We start from the raw sequence: 23,939 nt of genomic DNA on the forward strand, positions 1-23,939 counted from the left end.
TCAAATTGTTTGGCAGTTGAAGAACAGGCTACATCATTTGCGTGGCCCTCTGTACAATGAAAATGTGTGCCCCTTTCCAAACATTCCACCTCCTCAGTGGCACCGGGCGTGCAGCACGAGAGGCGCATAACATGTGTCTGCTGACTTAAACACCGCCTCAAAGAAGCAGCACTGAGGAGAGCACAGCTGCCAGAGGAAGAGCCACGTCTGTGCAAGAGCTGCGATTCTTCCCGGTAACCAGTTTCTGGGATGCCTTTTATTTACTAGGCCAGTGATGGCGAACCTATGACACGCGAACTCATATTTTTGGTTGATTTTTCTTTGTTAAATGGCATTTAAATATATAAAATAAATATCAAAAATATAAATCTTTGTTTTACTATGGTTGCAAATATCAAAAAATGTCTATATGTGACACGGCACCAGAGTTAAGTTAGGGTTTTTCAAAATGCTGACACACCAAGCTCAAAAGGTTCACCATCATTGTACTAGGCCTTACGGAGCTGTCAGCCAGCAAAGTGGTGTCAGCCACGGCCTCAAGTTGTCGTCTCTGATTCCACATAAGCCTTTTTCTTCTGATTGCAGGAGCCAAATTATAGCTCAAGAGAAAAACATAATTATATTCCCAAAGGCCAGGGATAGCTGCTGAAAATACCCTCACTACAAACAAAACAACAAGAAGCAAATGAAGATTACCCATGATGCATAGCTAATCCACAAAATTCTTGGAAACATGACTATATATATTGTCTTTTGTTCTCCAGTTTAAAAATATTAATTAAATATAGGTCTGCTTGTTGACAGGTACAGATAAGTCTCTCATATTTCCATAAGTATTACAATAATGTTGGTTCCTCCCAGTACATACCATGGCCACACTCCCAGACCCACATCCACATGGGTAGCCCTCCCCACCCTCTGGTAGGCTCCACAATTAAAGAGCAGAATGCATTTACCCATGTATGTTTCTGTTCACAAGGATCTTAGGAAAATTCTTGCTGACCTATTTGCATTTTGGGCTGGAGGGAAAGACTTAACTCTATCTCAGCTTCGGATTTTCTACTATTATTCAGGACTGGGAATCCTTGTTATTAAACATGACTGTGCTTTGAGACTGACAGTGAAGGATAGGGCTTTCTATCAACTGCAAGTGGCTGGAAGAGTCAGGGGCCATAGCAGAGGTGTTATCCCAGGAGCAGGAGAAAATGTCCCCAGCCATAAGGATGGTAACTGGGCAGGGGCACTCTCATCACCTTCTGTGCTTCGTGCTTGTTTCAAACACCACACACGCCTATGCTGGCCACCCTCCTACCCCTTCGTCTCACTTGCCAATAGAACCCTGATTTGATTTGGGCAGCAATGTGCCCAGACCCAGAAAATCAATCAAGACTGGTCCAAGTCAGTCCTGTCGCCCTATTCCCTTTGGTCAATGACCCGTCTACTGGAGGGTCTGAGACTGTCCTGGCCAATGAGGTGTGACGGAAAGTCTGCTGGGGAGATGGTTTCTCCTGTAAAGGGAGGACTAGAGAAGTCCCATTTTGCTATCACTTCCCTTGCCCTCTGCTTTGGGCATTGTCATGCGATGCCTGTGATGGAGTAGTGATCTGATTGTGCACTTTTGACCAGATCGAGAGGGAAGGCCACATGGTGAAGTTGGTGGAGGTGGAAGAAAAAGAGGCCGCTGGATCCATGGTGAAAACATCAGCCCCAGGCCATCCTGAAACCACCTACATTGGCTTTTCTCTTAAGGACACAATCAATGTCCTAAAGGTTGAAATCTGTTAGCTGAACTCCGTTACTTACAAAGAATTGCTGCCTTTAAACCCTAAAACAATATTAAGCTATCCATCCTATGCAATGTTTATTTCTTTTTAAACACAATAGAAATAATAAAGGGACTCTAATGAAAAAATAAATAAATAAACTGATGAACAAAATAGATCCAGAGACATAGAAGCATGGAATAGACTATTGAATCTCAGAGGGAAGGTGGGGGTGGGTGGGTGGGAGGAGATTAACCAAAGAACATGTATACATGTATGCATAACCCATGGACACAGAAATAGTGTAATAAAGGCCTGCGGCAGGGGGGAGGGAGGGCTAGAAGGGGTTAAATATTGGTCTGGTTGAGTGAGAGGTACAAAGGGGACATCTGCAATACTTTCAACAGTAAAGATTTTTGTAAAAGAAATAATAAAGGGGAGAATCCCAAAGTGGATTTACTTTCTCCTAGAAATGGTGTGCTTATATTTTAAACTGAGCTCTTAAATTAACTTCAACAAATTATAGCACAAACCATATGAAAGCGAGGTTACAGCTATGAATCATTACACAACATGCCAATTATACAAAGACCTCTACCACATGATAAACTTCACACATAGCATTAAAGCCTATCATGTTGTTACATATACATTTTCAAATTTATGTGTAATATAAACATCTGAATTTAACCTAGTCACAACAAATTTAAAACTCAAATTTCCAAAGCACGATTTTGTGTAAGCCTATGCTTATAACATAGAAACCCACACCTGAAATCTACATGTTATGTTGACCAATGTCACTCCAATCAATTTAATAAAAAGATATTAAACTGAAAAAAAATAAGCCTATGCTAATACCCACCCAAGTCCTGATCTCAAAGTTTTAGTGTTATAGAACCCAATCACATACTCCAGGCAACTAAACCCTGAGAAAGGTGTGTGTGTGTGTGTGTGTGTGTGTGTGTGTGTGTGTGTAAGAGAGAGTGTATTTGTATGTGTAACTCATGCTTTGTTCCAAAAGGTGTAAGATGGCTGAGTTATGATGTAGGTTGTCAAAGATCATCAATTTCTCAACTTATAAAGTAGATTTTGTATGAATGGTGTAAGATATCAAAGCAAAAGTCAAACTAAAACCAAACAACAAAACAAAAAGAAACTCTCAATCTAGCTCCAGCCATCCCTCTGTTTACAGAACATTTCATTGTTTAATCACCTGATTGGGTTTGGTTCTAAAAAGACTGATATCCCTGCTTTGACTTCTTTAGCCAAATGTTTTGCTCGTTCAGATAAGTTTCTGCCAACTTCTAAACTACTAAGGCAAAAAGTAGTCTCATGTTACACTTCTGACATATTTTTGAAGTTGTCTGAGTCTGTTTAGCCAAATAGTATTGCTGTTGGAAAACACTAAACTCGACATTTGTGATACGTATGTGGGACAGCGTTTTTGATGTAAGAATGGAACCTAAAAAGCATGAAATAAATGCCAGTATCACGGCCTTCCTCTCCGTTCTGCGTGCTGAAGGCCTATTATTCTGGAAACGAAGGCATTCCCTTGTGCTCCTATTTCAGTACCATGATCGTTCCCATCGCATTTTGTATAACTGAGAGCGGCGGCCTGTTGTACGGACAGGCCCAAGTCAAGAACGTGGCCTGCAAGCAGACCGAGGGAGGAGTGGAAGGAACAAGGCAAACATGTAAAAAGGAACCATACAGTGCAAGTGCCGAAGCTGACTCTGGAACATGGAAACCTTTCCTCTCGTTTTCATTTCCTTTGGTCCCACTTTCCCCAGAGTGTGTTCTCAGAACACCAGTCCTGAGAGATGCACAGCATGGAAGGGGTCTGTGGACGAATGAGGGTGGGGACCACGCAGCTCTGAGCCTTCTGGGAGAGTCCTGGCCTGCAGAACCTCACTGAGAAATCCTGCACAAAGGGAATCTATTCATCTTGGTAAAATACACATTTATTGGACCACGGGGAACAGCCTTAACATCTCATGAAAACGCTACATGATTCCAAAGGGCTTATCTGGATCAAGCAAGCAGTTTACTAATTTGTTTGATTTCTCCTTTTTGAAAGCATCAGTAAGTAGTATTTTTCCCCCCTTCAATCTGAGGAGGAAAATCCCAGCTGAGACCATTAATCTAGCAATGAAGAGTCACTTACATTATAGCCACAGCCAGAGAGAACGGCCATCTACTAGACGTGGAAACACCTTTCAGATTGGACCTGCACCACGTGGGAAATAGCACTGTCAGAGACCTCATTGTTTAGTGGATTTTGGAACTCCCTTCTAAGCGAGCAATGCCCCCGGGGCTGGGATTTTTGCACACCTGGTAGGTGCCCGCTGCTGCGCCTGAATGTACTTCACATACATCGTGTCACTTTATTATTTTTTATTTTTTAATTTTTTTCATTGTGTCACTTTAAAGGGATGCTCAGGCTGGGAAAGGTTAAATGGCCCACCCCAGGCCATGTAGACAGAAGGGACAGAGCGGGCCTGGGCAGGGAGGCCCACGCTCTTTTTAAAAAAATTAAATTGTGATTTTTTTTGCTTAATCCCTTCACCTTTTGCATCCAGCCCCCCATCCCTCTAACAGCTGTCCATGCTCTTAAGTGTACTTCTCCATCCCCACTCATCACTGCACCTTTCTTTTAAAAACAAATCAATAACAATGAGGCAGGGCTAGAATCATGTTTAAAATAAAACTATGCCCTGGCTGGTTTGGCTCAGTGGATAGAGCATCAACCTGGGGACTGAAGGGTTCCGGGTTTGATTCTGGTCAAGGGCACATGCCTAGGTTGTGGGCTCGGTTCCCAGTGGGGGGTGTGCAGGAGGCAGCCAATTAATGATTCCTTCTCATCACTGATGTTTCTATCTCTCTCTTCCTCTTCCTTCCTCTCTGAAATCAATAAAAATATATTTAAAAACAAACAAACAAACAAAAAAAAACTAACACACATATCCCCAAAGAGAAAGCCACTTCAAAAACCCTCACGTGGGAAACTAATACAAAGAGAATAGGAACTTTCACCTTTACTCAGTGATTTAAAAAGAAACTGCATATAGACATTTCAAAGGAGAACTCCACACATTCTTCTATGACAGTAGGGAATTTTATTTCCGTATGTGGCATAAAAATATACTCCGTGTTCACCAAACATTGGACTGCAACTTCTGTTTTCTGCGCATCACACAGAGCTTTGGTTAAAAAGTTTTCTCTTAGATCTTCCCTTTGAAAAGGAAAGACCAGAATGTGGGGTGGTTTTTAAATAGCTGCTTTCTTTTTCTTTCATTTTAAAAAAATTTATTGGGATGACATTGGTTCATAAAATTATGTAGGTTTCAAGGGTACAATTCCATAATACATCATCGGTACACTGTATTGTGCGTTCACCGCCCTAAATCAAAGCTGCTTTTCTTTTTAATGTGGCCTTGGTACAACAAGAGATGCTCTCATATAGACCATGGGCCAGCAGTTGGACTCACCCGCTCCGATGACTTTCCCCATCACCTTCCCACGGGGTTCAGACGCACAGCCATGTACCTGCCTTCACAGGCGTTTGCATGCAGAATACCCATACACACTTCTGAGCATTTTCTCCTCAAACAGCTATTTTTAACTTTCAGCTCACCGTCTCGGAGCCGGAAGGTTCCTGCCAAAACAAGTCGCTGGGCGACCCTCTACTCTGGAGACGAGGACATAAAGCTGGGAAGGCACCATCACCAATGAGCTTTGGTCGTCTCAGCAGTCACTTCCGAGTGGTCAGGGCGCTGGGAGCGCAGCTGCTTGAAACCCAGTGATTTTAACCATTGGACTCAGCTTCCTCTATGCACAAGCCCAGCTCTGTCTTGACTTTCACTTCCTTCCAGAGCTTTCTCTCACGTGACATATCTAAGATGCAGTAAAGCAGCCCAAGGGCAGGAAGATAGGGGGAGGGGTTAACTGAAAACTCGGGGAGCCTGCCCTTGAATAGACTGCAGACCTCCTGAACAGCCAGCCCTGAGCGCTGCTTCGGCCAGGGGTCCTCAGGCTGGCACAGCCTTGAGGGACAGCGGCAGAATGATGACTATGCATGAGAAATGAACCCAGGTGACCTTGGCTGGAAGCCCAGGAAAGGTGTTGGACCCATCGGCTTCACTACTGAGCTGTAATTTGGTAGGGGGTTCAGAACACTGTGCTGCATGCAGAATGGGGGAGATTATGTCAAACTAGCTAACCGTTAATAAACAAATCCTCAAGGTGTCTGCCCCTGACAGTTGATATGGGGTTTGCTATGGACATCACACACACACACACACACTCACTCACTCACGAATGGTGTAATAGTTACCAGTTCTTAGAAAATTTACAAAGACCTGCCACCTAGTGCCCATGTATACTATTACTCTGACAAATAGCCCTGCCTGGCCCTTCAGAATCTGGGTTCCTGCCCATCGGCATCCCTGTCCTAGACTTTACTGAACACCCATAGTGTGCTGAGTGGGTGCTGAGGACTCATATGAAATAGCTGTTAGGTGAACCATATGAAATGGCCATTTTTGTAGGTAAAAACATACAAAACTATCGAAGGTCAACAGTTTCATTTGGTTCAGTCTAAATCATTTCTATGTTTCCCACCTAATGGATTTTCCTCTAGTTCCAAAGATTACAGTAAAAATGTTACACAGACAACGAGCCACTTGGGACAATTCCTTCCTTCCTGCCACCCCAGAGGTAGGCCCTGAACGCTGGTCTTCTTTGGGCCACTCCCTTAGCCACGCCTGTTTCCTCATAAGAACAAATTAGCCAGGAGCAGAAGATGGTTAGGATCACGCCACAGAGAGACTGGGGCCTGATACTTGTACTGTTTTGTTTAGAAGCTTTTGAATTAGAGGCTGAGCAAATCCGTTTCCTTGGTCAGCGTGGGAGGGTGGGAAGGCCAGCAGCTATGAAGCTAAAGGAGTTACTAGCGGCACGACCTGCAGTTACTAGTTCTGTGGCCCTGGGCACACCACCGGGCCTCCGGGGCCTCGGTTTTCTTGCTTCCTTGCTGATAGAGAGTAGGAACCCAAAACGTAAAGATTATTACCAAGCCGAATAAAATGATGTAGGATTATAATGGATTACAAACTATGCCATGTTTGATACGTGTAAAGGTTTTTTAAGTGATAACTTTCCTAAAATCATGCAGGATTCAAAATAATAGAAGTCCCTTTATAATGAGTTGCCTCCTGTGGAATTATGATTTCTGTGATAAGTATAGCTGCCCTTACTCTGTTAAAGGCGTGCTGGATCTTGCAGGGCTCACACGTCTGTCTTATTTCTGACTCTCAATGTGAGTATTAAAGAAGGATCTATTGCAAATGACAGTGGTTTAACTTCTTTGTAATTTCTTTTTATCCCGAGGATATTTTTTTCCATTGATTTTTTTCAGAGAGAGTGGAGGGAAGGAGGAGGGGGGAGATAGAGAGAAACATTGATGTGAGAGAAACACATCGATGGGTTGCCTCCCGTTCACACCCCAACCTCGGCCAGGGATCAAACTTGAAACCGAGGTATGTGCCTTTGACCGGGAATCGAACCTTCAACCCTTCAGTCTGAGGGCCAACACTCTAACTAACCACTGAACCAGACCAGCCAGGGCTTATTATTTTTTTTAAGCCACCCAATCACCTGAGAGCAGTAAACGCTGCATTTGTAAACTTGAACGCACTCTACAGCTGGTTGGACTTTGTTAGCTCCACGAGTGGGGAGGGACTAAGTACAAAGTGAAATATTAACTTTCTGGAAACTTCAAAGTTCTGTGTAAGGAGAGACATTTCTAAGCGATCATCATAAAACCCAGCCAGACATTTCATTATTGAGGGATGAGTAATGCCAGATCTGCAACCTGTTCCAGAGGCAACGAAAACAAATCACCTCCTGGGTAGCCTTGGCAGTCTCATTTCCATGAATGTCAAAGGCAATTACTCAGAAAACAAAACCCTTTCTCTTCCCACAGCTGACCTGGGGTGGGGGGAGGGGGAGACCCACAAATTCTTGTAGATGAAGCTTTTCATTCATGAAGGTAGCAGGTGGGATTTTGACCTTTCTTTCTTAATGGTCTGCAGGTTCCCCACTTATCTCACCTGTTTCCCTGATAACCCGGGAGGTCCCTTGCTGGAACTTGGCCAGACCCAACACTGCAGATGGGGCGATGCTTCTTTCCATTTTGTTGAGAAAGGTTTCTTGGCAATATCATGAGTAGACACAGATCTGGGTTAACAGGGTTCATAGGACTCTAGTGTATATTCTCTTCATCTTAAGTAAGAGAATACAATTATCAAGAGTCTACAAACACACTTGTTCTAAGCCAGGGGGTAAGAGAGGGAGAGGTATACACAGAAGCAGTTGGGGGGCTTCCCATGTCTTCCCAGATGCTCCTTTTCCTACTCACACATCACTGTGTTAAAGGGGGACAGTGTGGCTTAGTTAACGAAAATTGAAATGAAGCCTAATCAGAATATCTGAGCCTTCTCAATCATGGGACAGGTAAGGTGAGCAGGGAGCCCAGGATAAGAGGGTGAGGGGAAGTCCTAACTAGATAAGAGGGTGAGTGAGAGGATTCAGAGTTGTTCTGATTGTAAAGACAGCAGGCATCTAAACTGAACTTGAACATTCCCATCACCCATGTTGAAAGCCAAACAGGAGTTAATTGACTAACATCACGGAGGGAGCGGGCCCCAGCGGCAGCTTCCTTAGAGGCTCAGACAAAGTCCCCGGGACTCAGTCTCTCTTCATGTCCAGGCTGCACTTTCTCTGCTCCACGTGGGAGCGAGCAGGCTTCAGCCACCCAGACTCTACTTCCCGCTGAACCCAGCCCAGCAGACAAAGGGCAAGAGGCCTCTTTCCTTGACTCACAGTGAACGTCTGTTGGTTTCATTGGCTCTGACATGACCACATCCTGGAACCAACCACAAGTGGCCAGGGCACATGACCCATGGGGTCAACCCTGAACCACAAACCAACCTCTGGTGTTACGGGACAGGTTTGACTCCACCAGAAGCACATCCACTAAAGGAGGGAGGAGAGGGAGGGAGGGGAGAGGGCTCTGAGGTCATTTCCTGAAGAGGGCACATGGGTTCTAGGGGCAAAAATGACAGGTCTTCACTGTGAGGGGATGGGGAAGTCCTAACTAGATGGACACAAAGAGGGTGGGAAGAGACTGGAGAAGTAAGCAAGGGGGTGACACCCTGTGCTGGGCCAAGAAAGGCAGACATGGGGTTCCCTACAATTGTGTCTCATCCCAGTGTTCATTGCGGCCCTGTCACCTTGAGCTTGGGGCCTGTTTCTCATCTGCATGGGGGAAGAGAGAGGCCAGGCCACTGGTACCTTATTGTACGTATACATCAGAATGGCCTGGAGAGGTATTTTCAGTCTGCAGGCTGACGCTCTATCCACTGAGCCAAACCGGTTAGGGCTGGAGAGGTATTTTCAAATGACACAGGCCCCAGGCTCAGTGCTGGCCACCCCCAGCGGGAGGTCAGGTCATAACCAGGGCCAACTGCAGTCCCTGCATGCAGACAGATCATTCAGCTCCCACAGTCAAAGGAGATAAAAGGTGGCCAAATACTTCCTCCCAAGCATCTCCCTGAAGACATGCAAACAGAAACGTCTCTAAAAAGGGTGCTTTACACCCATCAAAGGTCCAACCAGAGTGCCAGCTCACCACAAGGTGTGGTCCACCAATATTTGGGGCACCCCAATATCTTTCCAGAGAGGCCCCGAAGTCAAACTATTGTTATTAATTGCCTCTCCTACTGGTTGGCATTGCAACCGGCCTTTAAGAAAGTGCCATTTGTTATATTTTCTTCTGTGATGAAAAAGAATTACAACCACATTGACCTAAAAAGGCTATAAAAAACATTCTTCCTTTTCCCAGTGACACACCTGTGTGAGGACAGAGCATCTTCCTATACTACAAACCAAGCGATATATTAGCAGTGACTGAATACAGAAGCAGATGTGCGAATCCAGCTGTTGGCTATTAAGGGAGACACTAAAGAGATTTACACACATATAAAACAATGCCACTATCCTCAGGGATTTTTTTCATTTTGGAAAATGGACTCATTTTCCACAAAATATGTTATTTACATAAACACATGATGGATTTAATACTGTTATGTTTAAAATGATAAAAAGATATTTAATTTTTTTCTCAATTTTACTTTCTATTACATTAAATACCAGCATCTGTATATGTAAAAGCTATGTGGAGTCTCAGTCATCTTACAAGCACGAGGGGGCTCAGAGACCAAAAGGTCTGAGAACCTCTGGCCCAGAACTGCAGTGAATCAGATCAGTGGGACCATATTTATGTACAAGCAGCCAGGCTGGCAGAACTGCCCACCTGCTTATGCAAAGAATAAACTCAAACCACAAAGAGACACCCCATCGCCATGGCACAGCCTGCTCGGCGCTATAAAACCCAAGGAAGCGGGGACGATTCAATGGCTTCATTGCTGGAAATTTGTTCTTGCTCATTACTCCCACATCTGTGGTCCTTTGAGAGTCGCCAGCATGTAACTCCCTTCCCTGCCACTAGATGACACTACTCGCATAGAAGAGACCAGCAAGGACTGCGTCTCAATTTCCAGAGAGATTTTGGAGGGAAATGAACAAGGAAATCTGGCCTATCTTATTCAGACACACACTGGATGTATTAAGATAACACTCCTTTCTGTTCCACTGATAGTGGGGGACGGGCCAAAAGAGAAGCTTTCTGATCAAAGACAACTCACTTTTAATTACTCTTCTATAGGAGGGTCCTCAGCATCAGGTGCGTATCAGAATCACCTGGAGCACGTAAAATCCAGACACCCAGGCCTTATCCCAAGTCGTTAAGTCTGATTTTCAGCGGCAAGGGTGGGGGGCAGAGGGGGTGCAGTCCAGGCATCTGCATTTTTGAAAACTCCCCAGTAGATCCAGTGGGCGGCCAAGGGCGAGAATCACAGCCCTGGAAACGGTGTCACGAAGAGCCACCGGCTGGCCCCGAAGAGACACCAGCATTTCCTTGTTCTTTCACGAAAGTCTCTCTCTTACTACAGTCAATGTCCCCTGATTGCTTCAGTTTTAGCCAACAGTCTTGGAAAAGCAGCCAGGAAGAAGCCATCCGCTGACCCCATCTCGGGAAACCTGCCCCACCAGGTCCGCTCTCTCAACAGGGTTTTCTTGGAGGGCTTAGGTGACGGCAGCGGGAGGGAAAGAACGCCAGGGCCTCAGTTAGAACATAGAGGGCTCACAGAAAGAACAAAAGCATGCAAGGAGGGGGAACAGGCATCCTTAAAAGAAAATGCTCCCCCAAGTGTCCGACAGCCTTGCTTCCCCGTCCGACCTTTCCTGGAACCAGGGGTTGAGAACTTTGCAATCACCTGGGGAACCTTAAAAATCGCACCTCCTGAAGGTGGCCAGCGGGGGCTCTGATTCAATCAACCAGGAAGGGCAAACCTGGGTATTTCTTAAAAGCTCCCAGGCTGAGTCTAGCCGGCAGCCAGTCTGGGAACCTCTGACCTAACCGAAGCAGCTATTTTTCTCGCTGCATGATAAATCCCACACCATCAGGGGATACTGGTGCAAGATAACGCTCGCTTGCTCGGTAAGGCTGGTTTCATGAGCAAATGTAATCTAAGTTCAAAGCCATTCCTACAGCATTCTATCCCATTCCATTTTATGACCCGTGCGTGAGCCGGGAGATGGATGGGCAGAGCCATTACTGCACCTGTCACACTTACTAGCAAAGTTATGCTTATGGTCATTCATCCTTGACGCCTGTGAGCAGGCCGGTTATGTCGGTCACATGGTACTTCCAAGGGGCCTCCCGAGGAGCAAGTCTACAGGTTTTCCCGACCCTGTACTGCCAGGGGTCTTTTTCAGCTCCTCAAGGCTTTCTGCATGCACAAGCCGGCTCTTCTTTGGCAAAGGAATGTGGCACCTCTGCTTGGTGCAGGGCAAGGGGCAACACCAGGTCTGAATCAACTGCCCTGAGTGAAGTCCCAAAGCCTCTCCACCCCCAGGACCAAGATCCCCTCCAGCAGGACACACCGCAGAGCCTCCAGGAAGAGCTGCCTCACCATCACCTTGCATTCATGCCAAATTTGGCTTCTGAACCCAGTGACCTTGACATCTGAACAAGGCTAACACACACAGCGGGAGAACTGCTCAGCACTTCCTGCCTCGGTTACTCTCTGCCTTGCTCCCCCGCCCCGGTTCATGTTCCACCCACTGTCCAGCTTCCACTGCATCCCTGCTCCTCTCCTTTGTCCTCTGGCTTCCAGGGCCTTTGTGGGTGGGAGGTACAGGCAGGAGGTCAAAGGGTGCAAGGAAGGAAGAGTTAGACTATTTCTCCCCTGCCCCTCCCTCTTGGGTGCAGGTCAGTGGCTACAGGGCTGGAACCTTGCTTGACTGAGGGGCCCTTTTCCTGTGAGAGCCTCTCCACCTGTATGGGAGCCCCCATTCCAGCCCTCATCAGACTCTAGTAATCCCAGCATCTTCCCCCAGTCCCTTCAGCACCGGGGAGCTAACTGCTTCCACCACTGCCAGCCCTGGGGAAATCCCTATTAACCCAATTCTCTGGGAAATGCCAGTGAATGTGTGTCCATGTTCTGCTGGGCCCTGACTGCTGGGCCACCTACTCCTCTAATTGCTGTCCGAATGCACTTCCCACGTCTCAGTCATGCACACGAGAGTCCTGCATATAACTCGTGTTTCTCCAGTACCTAAACTTTCAGAGGATGTCTCAGCTGCAGGTTACTGTAAATCATTTTCCTATCCAAGCTGCTGTGACCTCTAGATGCCTTTAAAATACAGCAGACAAATGAGCTGGGTGCCTCAGTTTCCTGTTGTGCAGAACAAAGGGGCTGCACACGATAGTCTCCAAGACCCTCCTCCCCGGGCTCCAACTTCTCAGGACGCCACGGCGAGTCAGACCTCAGCTCAGGGAGGGGTGCACTGCACGGGGCGGAGGCTGCAGGAGATGCTGCCACTGCCACAGCTTCGCGGTGCATTGGAGATGCACTGTTCTCAGGGTGGCTGAGGCAATCTGCTCTGTCAATGCTCAACCACTGAGCCACACAGGCCGGGCCTGACACTTCTTTAGTGCCCCTTGCCACCTGCTGGTCCACCTCCTACCCTGGCTTGTCTGAACCAATGTTAAACCCTGTGATTCTTAGATTGCTTATAGTCCATGTTTGCAGGTCAGTATATAATCCATCTATGGAATGAACTTTGACATGCATTTCATGAAAGAAATTACACTGGGCAATGGAATTCTAATTAAACATGCCAAATGGTGGCCCTTATACATCATAATGTTTTTGAAAGATCAGATGGAGGCCTAAAACCAGGACTACAGGCTTTATTAGAGAAGAAGCACCTGCTGGGCTGTCTCGCAAGGGGAGGACAGCAGCACGTGCAGGGTGGGCATGCCTTTTGAGGGGCAGAATGGGAAGGGGTGGGGGGCTTAGTGTACTCGGCGCACACTGATTGGTGGCTTACTGCATTGTCCATATAGGACAAGGGCTTAGGGTATTTGGCAGGTGTGGATTGTTGGTCCAATGTATAGTCCATATAAGGTACCTGGTTAGTCACTCAGGTATTTCTGGGCTGCAGGTCACATCATACCCTGCCCACCAGTTGGGGGAAGGGAGGATCTATCATTCCAGGCTTTTGATAATAATAAAAAAATTGAGAGTCCGGGCAAGGGCAGGGGGCGAAGGTCTGTCTTCCGTAGCTACTTCCTGCTGAGAGGGGACATCGTCAGGGGCATCTACCCGGGGTCTCAAAGATTCCGGTGACATAGGTGTCTCTAGGTTCTGACTTCAAGGCCAGATAGATTTCTCCCACCTTCTGGTTGGCGAACGCCTGCATTCTGTTCTGCAAAGAACTAGTGAAACAGCACATGAGACAGGGCCAAAGAGCAAGATTAAAAGAACAAACACCAGTGGGCCTAATAGTGGGAGGAGCCACGGAGTAAGTGAGCCAAAGATGGCATAACCCCCTTCTAGCTGGTTACTGCGTCTGTGGTCAATCCTGTCCCAGGGGGACTTAATGTGATCTCTGACAATTCCTGATTCATTTACAAAGTAGCAGCATTCTTCCCCAAGAAAGACACAGGTACCTCCTTTTTCTGCTGTCAAGAGATCTAAAGCACGTTGGTTCTTGGGGCTACTGCTGCTAAGGAGTCTACCTGCCTTTGAAGGGATTCAAGGGAATTGCTAATGATGGAGATATCCTCTGAAAATTCAGCAGACAATTTGTGGTAGAAATGAACAGAGGAGGAAATGCCTCCTACGCCTGTTCCTACTGCAGTGAGGACTCCCGTACCACTAAGAGGGGAACAAGGGCCGCCCTTTTGTGGCGAGACCTGAGAAGACCAAGGGAGGATTCAAGTTCTCCCTCTGTTCTGATAGAAATATTGGGGGTGAGGAAGACATAAAGGTAGAGCAAGTGTGACAGGTCCTGGGGAGCACAGGTGTAGGCTGTAGCCCCACAGAGGAGAAAAATACCCAGTGGAGGGCAGGCTAAGGGAGGGGGTAAATTTATAGATTGTGCACAGTAGTAAGGTATAGTTGAGGTAGTGGTTTGAGAGGTATTTGTTAAACAGGTAGTGTTTTCCGTATTATAAAGACAGAGATGTTGTATAGGGTGCGTTGAAGTCTGGTCTAGGTAAGAGTTAAGTTAGTGGTCTAATAGGTTGGGATTGGAGTGGCTATGATGAGGGTTTGAGCCAGTGACAGACAAATCCAGCAGGATGTAGAGAAGGAGGGATTGATGTTAGAGAGTAGATGGAAAGTTGTGTTGATGAGGGTGGGCAAAGGAGTAGGTCCAAGGTTTGCAGGGCGAGAGAGAATGTCCTTTAATGGGAGAGGGATAGGTCGGGGATTAATAAAGACAATTATAGTAGAATTGATGACTCCCTCATCATCCCAAGTCCGTTTCACCTGAAAAGACCAAAAACCTTCGTTGGTGCACTCATTGCTAGCTGCCTGTAGGAGGATTATGGTGAGGAGACGAGACATATAGAAGGAATTCGAAAACCTGAGCTTCTTCCAGAGTAAAAATTGGAGGGTCCCTTGCCAGGTAAGAGCCTGTGAGGAGTGATGGGCCATCAGGCCCTGGATGGTGCCGCTGAGTCTTCTTCGGGGATGGTGGGAGGCATTTGGTGAGCCTGAGAGAGGTAGGTATTGCAGTGAAAGTGGGAGGGAATGTTAGAACGAGCTGTATCCAAGGGAAAAGAGAATAGGAAGGAAAGGAGCAGTGGAAGTCGGCGACCTGGATGGTTGGGTAAGAAGTAAGACACTGTGCTGGCTTAACTTCCTTTTTTTACTGATCCTTAATCCTTGCTGTTTTTCTGAATATTCTGGTTTAGCTTAAGAAGTGTCCAGCAACCTTGTCCTGCCAGACTTGGAGAATGAAACCTCACTTTTTTGCTCAGAGTAAAATGGCCCTTTTACGATTCTTGAAAATAGTTAATTTAGAAGCTTGCTTTCTTTCTTTCTTTCTTTCTTTCTTTCTTTCTTTCTTTCTTTCTTTCTTTCTTTCCTTCTTTCTCTCTTTCTTCATTTCTCTTTTCCTTCTCATCACATACTCAACCTTCAGAAATTTCACTTTCAGATTAGCCTTCAAACCTTCTTTCTATGTCCTTCAAAAATGCATAACCATGCCTTAGACCTTCCATTAAGTATTTCTCTTACTTTCAAGAAAGTATACATACTAAGAGCAGGCGAATTAAAACATGTCATTTAACCCAGCAATGCCCCAAAGTCTTTAAGTTAATAAATACTTTGGAAAATTACGTATAGGTACATGAGGCTGGAGAAAATGCAGGAGGAGGGAGCAGGCCGCGCAGCCTGTTCCAGGCCTCCAGCCGCTTGGATTTTAAAACAGCCGCATTTTTCCTAGAGATAACGATCTCAGCTTCTGATAATAGCTGGACTGTTGAGTCCTTTGGAAAGGGTGGAGTGGGGGAGAGTGGTGGGGTGAGAAGGCGCTGAGGTCAGGGGAGTTTTCAGAGCATTAAAGGGGTGAGAATATTGGCCTTGGGATCTAAAGGCTCAGTGAGGGGGTCCCTTCACCATGTCATGTCATAGAGAAGCTTTGCAAGAAGACTATAGTTGTGAACCCGGAGGCGAGAATACCCAGTGAGCCTGAGAAAGAAGAAAATTTCTTGTTCAGAGGAGGGGACAGTCTTAGATGAGATAAGGAGATAAGGTGTTTACAGTCCCAGGAATGGCGCGGCCTTGTGGGGTGAGACAGTGAAACTGAGGTAGGTGACTGTGGTTTGGGACAACTGGGCTTTATGAGGGAATACATGGTAGCCCCGACTGGGCACCGAGGTAGAACGGGAAAAGAGGGAATGGGGGAATTTAGTAAGATGCAGTGTAGAGATGAGGTGGCTAATGGCTGTGAGACTAATCCATCAACCCCCATAATAGAGACTAAGGAGTGGACTAGGGTCCCAGCAAATTTGGAGAGGGCAGAATAAGTGGCCCAGTGTCAATTAAAAAGGAGATCGGCTTACCTGTCGCCACAGTCGTTACCCGAGGCTCTGTCCTGTGATGTAAGTCTGTGGGGCCCTGTCAGGGCCTGGGCAGCTTCTTCGGTGGCCAGTCCCAGGAGGTCTGGGAACTCCAAACCAGATTCAGAGGGTGGCTTCGCTGGACTGGCTGAGGCCTGGACCGGAGGGCCAGATTACAGTCTGATTTCCAGTGGCCTTTCCTTCCTCACCTTGGGCAGGGCCCAGGCGGGGGTCTTGGGTTTGAGCAGGACTTGGCTCACTGTCTTTCCCTGCTGCTTTTGAGGCATGGGCCCGGAGGAGGCTTAGCCCCTGACTTACCCGCAGTTGGAGGACCGGCATTTCGTTTGGGGTTCATGAGAGCAGTGGCTAGGAGCTGGAAGGCTCCTAATGGGCCTCAGCCTTGGCCTGATCTCGTCTTTGATTTTGGATATGGGTTTCCTCGTCTCTATTATTAAAGACCTTAAAGGTTAACGAGGTCTTGAGGGGTTTGTGGAAGTTTGCTGCGCATGTCCGGGGAGTAAAGGTGGTCAGGGACTGGGGAGAAGGCGGCTGCTGGTTAAGAGGGTCTGAAGGGAAAGATCTGAGGTGTTTTTCGATTTGAGAAAGATCAGGGAGTGAAAAGGGAATGGCTACCCATATAACACCCTCCCCGCTGCGACTTTGGAGCAAAGGGAACTGGCCAGCCACCTGAATTCCGGTTGCTGGCGGTCACGGGGGGGGGGGGCGCGGAGATTCGGCAGAGAGCGCCCAAGGGAAGGCGGGTGGTTAGAGATCTCGGAAGGTAGAGCGTGGGATGCAGGGTTCTACGGCAGGCTGTAAGGTCAGAAGACAGAGAAAGGAGCTGAGAATCAGTCTGAGACGGCAAAGAGGACTCTGCGAGGAGGATCTGATGAACGGAACATGAGGAGTAAAGAGAGGGGTGAGAGCGGAGGGAAAAGGAAGCCTGTTCGTAGGGATCTCGAAAGCTTTCCCCGTCCGGTGGCAAAAATTATCTCGATCTCGGAGGATATTGGAATCAAAAGTGCCATTTTCGGGCCACTGAGAGAGTTTACATTGTGGCCAGGTAGAGCTTCTTTGGTTTGATGTAGCCAGAAAGACCAAGGGTCGAGAGATTGGCGAGAAGACACCCTAAGGGTGTGTTTCGAGGGGGTTTGGACTGAGAGGTCCCTATGACCGGAGGGAAGGGCGAGCGGAAGTTGGGGAAGGAACAAGGAGCATCCTCCTTTTCCCTCAGCCAACCTGTAGCGAGGGAGAGACGAGAAAAGGTTCCAAGGTCGTCACCCCGAGACCTTTCCCGCGGAGTAGAAGAGAATTCCCGGCCAGGTGCCTGGGCTTTCGTAGAACGCATGAAACGTGTAGCCGAGTAGACGGGAAACTCTGTAGGCCCTAATGCCCCTCCAGGTCACAGGGAGCGAGAGACTAAAAGGAGGGGGGTTGGGAAAGTCCCTGAAGCCTACCGGTGGAAGGGAAGCGACGAGATCCCCACGTGTCCTGGTGCGGCAGGGTTCAAGAGGTGTCCGGAGCGGGCCCATCAACTCAGAACCGTACCACCGAGCAGAGCCAGAGCGGGAATCAGAAGTTCGGGCCTAGGTTCGAGGATCGTCCACGCTCCCGTTCACCTCTCCCGGGTTTTGGCACCAAAATGAAAGATCAGACAGAGGACGAAAACTAGGACTACAGGCTTTATTAGAGGAGAAGCACCTGCCGGGCTGCCTCACAAGGGAAGACAGCAACACGTGCAGGGGTGGGCACGCCTTTTGAGGGGCGGAATGGGAAGGGGTGGGGGGCTTAGTGTACTTGGCACACACTGATTGGTGGCTTACTGCATGGTCCATATAGGACAAGGGCTTAGGGTATTTGGCAGGTGTGGATTGGTGGTCCAATGTATAGTCCATATAAGGTACCTGGTTAGTCACTCAGGTATTTCTGGGCTGCAGGTTACATCATACCCCGCCCACCAGTTGGGGGAAGGGAGGATCTATCAGTTTTTAAGATCAATTACAAAAAGATCAGAGAGAAAACAGATCGATATTGGCTAACTACCACCACTTTTTCTTCATTTGCACCCTCCCCATCTCTCTACCTCATCTAAGTTATTAAAGGCCAGTTCACTGCCAGCCACCTTGACAGGAGAGAAATCTGGAAACCACTCAGATCCAAGGAGTCAGGTGGTAACTTTCTGCCAATTAACGCTTAACATTCTCAGATGTACAGGGAATCTGGTCTCTCTGGATTATTTGGAAATGATCAATAAAATAAATGGGCAAACCACATTTAAGAACTCCGAAAAATGAAATGCGAGGCTGTCCGAACCGGAGAACTATTAGAAAATGTACACACGTCATTCATTAAAACCTCCAAGACGCGCCACGACGGAAGCACCCAGGGCCCCAGGCACTTCCTCGTCAATCCATTCAAGTTTCTGCCCCCGCTCTTCTAGTCACTGCCTCCATGGCAACAGTGCACTGACCTGCCCTTCAGGGAAACAACTGCTGGCAAGACTGAGGCTTTTAATAATTCCACTTGTCAATACAGATCAGAGAGAAATGGGTGTATCGGTACCAACTTACTTAACACGCCCACCAATACAATGAGTGACCCCCTGCGAGTGACCAGCCCAGTGCTCGGAGTGCCCCCTGGAAAGCCACACGTTGCATCATTAGCGTCCAAGCAAATCCACACACTGACACCTGTCCACCAAACCCTTCCCTGCGTGTGGACGTCTTTCTTCAGCATTTCCTTACCGCTTCCTGGTGGCTCATGTAAAGGGATTAGTACCCTGATTATTAATGTCCTCCAAATGTTAAAATTAATAAATACATACAAGATGATCTATATTAGGGGTGGGAACATCTGGTCCATGGGCCGTGTGAGGCCTGCGAAATCATTTGGTCTGGCCCTGCCAAGGCATTAGGGGTGAGTTAATGAAATGTTTGACCAAATACAGCAGGCTAATTTTTAAGCTGATAATTTTGTAAGACCCTTGAATGATGTTATAAATATCCAAATGGCCCCTGGCAGAAGAAGGGTTCCCCACCCCTGATAGAGTGAGGGGCGTATTTTGTCACACAAGTTTCCTTATAGAAACATCATCTAGAGAGATAGGTGTCTATTGATGGAACTTCCTTCTCAGGGGAGAAAAGGATGGAGAAATAACCCCAATACCCAAGCTCTGGACTCTCCCCCGCAGTGCGAGCTCCCACTCATCTCTCTCCCGGACACGTGCCAGTGCACAGCCTGCAGTTGTAACCAATTGCTTTCTGGGTGGCATTACTCTCTGATTCAGAAATATCAACACGGCTTCGGAGATTTATTTCACAATCCATCCTCTGATTTTTCACGGCCGGGAAGGTCAGCGCCCAGATTTTCTATTCTAAGTGACTTTGGAACAGATTTCCCAAACAGACTACGAAATGGCTCTCGCCCAGACAGGCACAGACTCTGAACGCTGGGACTCAAGTCCTCTCTGCACTCTGTTAAAAGGTAAACGATCAGAAACCCCGACATTTCCCAAGTTAATTATTTAGGAAAAAACACAGAGCACAAAATAAGCAGGTGCTTTGGAGACACTGGCGTGATCCAAAGAACATGGCAAATTACTCCCCGCCTCCCCCGGCCAGCTGCTCTACCGATGTGATTCTGGGAAGGCTCTTCAAGGTGCGCAAACTCAATTAGCAAATCAATTGAAATCACCCCCTAGCCTGCCAACAGGATGTGCTGCCCCCTCGGCCCCTGGCCCCTCCCCATGCTTCCCACTGCCAAGCCAAAGCCCACCAGCCCACCTGAGGGTCCCTTGCCTTTGGCTGACACTGGACAAGGGGGCGGTGGGGGCTCCGTTCTGGTTTAATTAAGGGTTAGCGACCACCACAAGGAGCCGCGCCAGGGTCTGCCCCCTTATTTATATGTGCCCCGTCCCAGCTCCCCTTAGAAGCTGCATCCGGCACAGACTCCGTGGGGGCTGCTGGGCGTGGCCGGCTGTCACTTTCTGTCAGTGGCAAACAGACGGACCGGGCAAAGCAGATGGTTCTGAAAGGGGCGCATCCAACAAGTCCCCACACACACCGCACGGTACCGGAGAGGAAAATCCCATCTCCCTGCCACCTCCCGCAGGAACATCCAGCTTGACTGCTCACCCGGGGGAGTTTCTATCCTCTTTCTTTGGGGCAAGAGACAGTCTGTCTTTCTAAGCTTCTGGGAGGTAGCCAGCGTCACCCACAAGGCTCACCAGTGTCAGTACAGTCTGTCGCCGAGGTAGGACCACCTTTACGAGCCGGCAGGCCCGTGGAGCGTGTGTGCACACGGTCCTCCGAGAAGCTGCCACGCACAGCACGGGTTTGGCCAGCTGGGTGCAATCTAGACGGAGCCCGTAACGCCTCTCATGCAATTAAAAGCAAGTGACTTGTCACCATGCAACATTAATGAAGGGTTTTTTCCTTTTAAATTCCAAACAAACCCACAGATAATTATTTGTGGGAGTGCTGGGACTGACTGTCTGAGTTTGAGCAAATCTCTGAACACTTCCGGGTCTCAGTTTCCTCATCTGTAAAATGGGAGGGTTGAACTGGAAGATGTCTAAGGTCCCCTTAAGCACTCACATTCTAGAGTTCTTAGGGTGGCGGTGGGTTTCCTCCGATATCTTAGCAAACCACACATACGGTCGGCCAGTCACCCGGCTTTTCAGCATAAAGACACAGACCCTGTCTCCGCCACAGGCGCCTCTTACCTTTTCAACCGTGGGGTGCTCTTCACTCGTGACGCTCGCTTTCCGGGCCTCGTTCTTCGACCGGCTCAGCCTCCTGGATACCTTCTCTCTGAGCAGTGTGGCGTATCCGATGTGCTCATAGATGGGGTTTGTGGTCATTTTGGAAATGTACTCGGAGGCTTTTGTCTCGATGTACAGTGTTATCAGACCATCTGTGACCAAGTCGTGAATGGACTCGAACCTCTTCTCGCCCACGAAGTGTTTTCCATCGTAGAAGAGCCTGTAGTTTAAGGTCTGGTTTCCAAACCTGCGAGGAGGGGGGCCAGGGGGCATCGGGACAGGGTTAGAAGTAAGACTGGTGAATAGCAGCAGCCAGCATTTTCTTTGAGCGTGTCCTATTTGCCAGGCACCGGGCTGAGCACTGGCCGTGGTTTTCCCCCCCATTGGTTATCACAGAGACCCTTGAGACAGGCACAGGCGTTCTCCCCGTTTCACTCCTGAGAGCACTGAGACTTGAAGAGATGGGGTACCTGCTGGAGCCTACATGCCTGGAAATTTAACCCCAGCTCACACACGGTGTCATTTAACCCTAGAGACCACTAAGGCCACTGGGGCCCTTATCATTCTCATTTGTAAAAGTCAGAGGGTAGCCACTGATCTACAAATATATCTTACTTACAAAGGTTCTTCATGGGAAGTAGCCATGCCCCATGCTCCCTCCCCTGTACTGCCAATTGCCTCTGCAAGGGAAGCTCCACGCCTGGCCCCGCGGTCCCCTTCCTATTTCAGCTTTGACCACCCCGCATGCCTCCCAGTCAGTCCAGCTAAGAAAACAAGGGGCTGTGTGCTGAGCTCCCTGCTTGCAGCACCACTGCCGGCGCCCCTGGGATCTCGCTTAGAGCATCCTCTCCCTTTCGGACTGGCTGTCCCCCTGGCCTTGGTCCTACATCTCACGGCTCCAGCCTGGTTCACACGGGGCCTGCAGCTCCTGCTGTAGGGCGCTGGGAAGACAGGCAAGGACTGTGCACACCCAGCACTGGGCAGCTTTGAAGTGCTTCCTCCTATGGCATCACGCACGACATGCAACTAGCCACCCCCGGTTGCAATGTGGGAGGGATCTTTCCATAGACAAACGATCTAGAAGATGGAGCACGGAACAATGGCAGGCTGGCCGGGAAGTGTCTCCATTGATACCCTTCCCTCCATGGGGAAGGTCTTCCCAACTCCAGAGTTCACAGAATGAATTTTTTGAAAGATAATCCAATTCTGAAATTGGGTGCTTTCCCCAAATCTGAGAGGCCTGCTATGAGGACAGATGACATGACATACAGGGATCTAGCTGAGGAGAGGGCGGCGAATGCATGTCAAGGGCTTTCATGCCTGTGATTTTGTGGGAAAAGGCTCTCGAGGGCTTGGCTCTAAGGGCTCGCTGGCATGGAGCATCATTAGGGCCACCAGGAGTTCTTTGGGTCCGTGTGGTTCCCAAGACAACGCCATGGACAAACTGCAAGTCTGCTCAGGAACACGCGCGCACACACGTGCGCACATGCGCACACACATGTGCATACACACACACGCACACTCATGAGGTGAAGGCTTTTGACCAGGACTGCTGGGGACCCGCTGAGCTGAAGTCTTTCTCCCTCAGCTGGCTCAGCGTTTCGGGCAGATGGCTATGGGAGCACCGACCTTCGGACAATTCTCCCATTACTGTGGGTCCAGAGCCTCGGTGTCCATCTTGCTGGTAACACCCGGGGCCCGGAGTGTGTGAGCCTCTGACACACTGCGGGTGCATTGTAAACCAAGGGAAAATAAAGCATAAGTCGGGGGGGGGGGTGTGTGTGCAATGTGATTGCTAAATAGGTTCAGAGTTTCTGCTCGGGATGACCAAAAAGTCCCGAAATGGATAGTGGAGATGCTTGCACAACATTGAAAATATCCTTAATGCCACTAATTGTACGCATGAAAAGAATTAAAATGGTCAATGTTATGCTATGTACATTTCACAGCAATTTAAACATGGGAAAGGTGAAGTCACCCGTAAGACAAGTGTGACAGTGGGCACGGTCATGCTCACCGCAGAGCTAACGTGTAGCATCCCGGCTGGCGCTGGCTCTCTCTGAGAATGTACGCGCCCTCCACGCCTCCGAGAAGCTCGTCAGCCTGCTCCCGCGAGATGATCCCGTGGAACCTGAGGGCAGAGGAGACCAGGGCGCTCTGAAGAGACCACACACAATGCATGGACCATGCAGAGATGGCTACAAAGATGACGGGGCCACCGGGATCTCTACCCCCCAGTTGGGTGACTACTGTGCATCTAGGGAAGCTGAGCAGCCACCCCTCAGCATGCACCCACACCCATCATACACATTCAGGAGGCCAAACACAATGGTCCCGCAGTCCACCTGGCTTCCTGCTGTTGCTTTTGCTCACAAGCTGAACATTGAAATGGAAACAAATGCCAGGTTATGGCTCCTTTGTTTACCAGGGGGAGTAACAGGAGAGCAATTACCAGCTTAGATCTCTGCTCCAACACAGAGACTATGTATTATCCTGATTGCAAATGAACACTATTGATTATCCACCTGCTTACTTCAGGGGAGGCTGTATGTGTGCGCGTGTGTGCGTGTTAACATTTGGTAATATTATAGGCTCATTCTCTGGAAAGGATGGCCAGCTATAATAAACATTTCTCTATTTCTCTAAATTTAAATTTTTGGAGTAATAGTTTAGTGATATGTTTGCAAAATGTTCCTTCCTGGAAAAGAGCAGGGAGAGAGGGAAGTTGGCTAGAAAGATAGTTTTGGGTTTTCCCCCAGGAATGCAAAGATTAAGTTGGGGGACAGTGCATGGTCTTGGAGCACTGCTTTTCAGTGTGCTGTGACATAGAGCCACCCTCCTGCCCTAAAGGAGGCTAGTGTCGCCAGGTCTA

The 23,939-nt window shown here is 48.2% G+C and overlaps 1 protein-coding gene across 1 annotated transcript in view; it reads right to left on the reverse strand.

Annotated features, from left to right (window-relative positions):
* Window positions 1–23,939, reverse strand: part of CHN2 (chimerin 2) — a 233,747-nt gene that overhangs the window by 47,716 nt on the left and 162,092 nt on the right. The window contains exons 5-6 of the mRNA XM_036327746.1: window positions 23,085–23,198; window positions 21,029–21,314 (exon numbers count right to left, since the gene is read on the reverse strand). Coding sequence (XP_036183639.1) covers window positions 21,029–21,314; window positions 23,085–23,198 — 400 coding nt within the window. The remainder of the gene's footprint in view (window positions 1–21,028; window positions 21,315–23,084; window positions 23,199–23,939) is intronic.

This window comes from Myotis myotis, unplaced genomic scaffold (genome assembly GCF_014108235.1).
Source record: "Myotis myotis isolate mMyoMyo1 unplaced genomic scaffold, mMyoMyo1.p scaffold_m19_p_11, whole genome shotgun sequence".
Taxonomy (NCBI): domain Eukaryota; kingdom Metazoa; phylum Chordata; class Mammalia; order Chiroptera; family Vespertilionidae; genus Myotis; species Myotis myotis.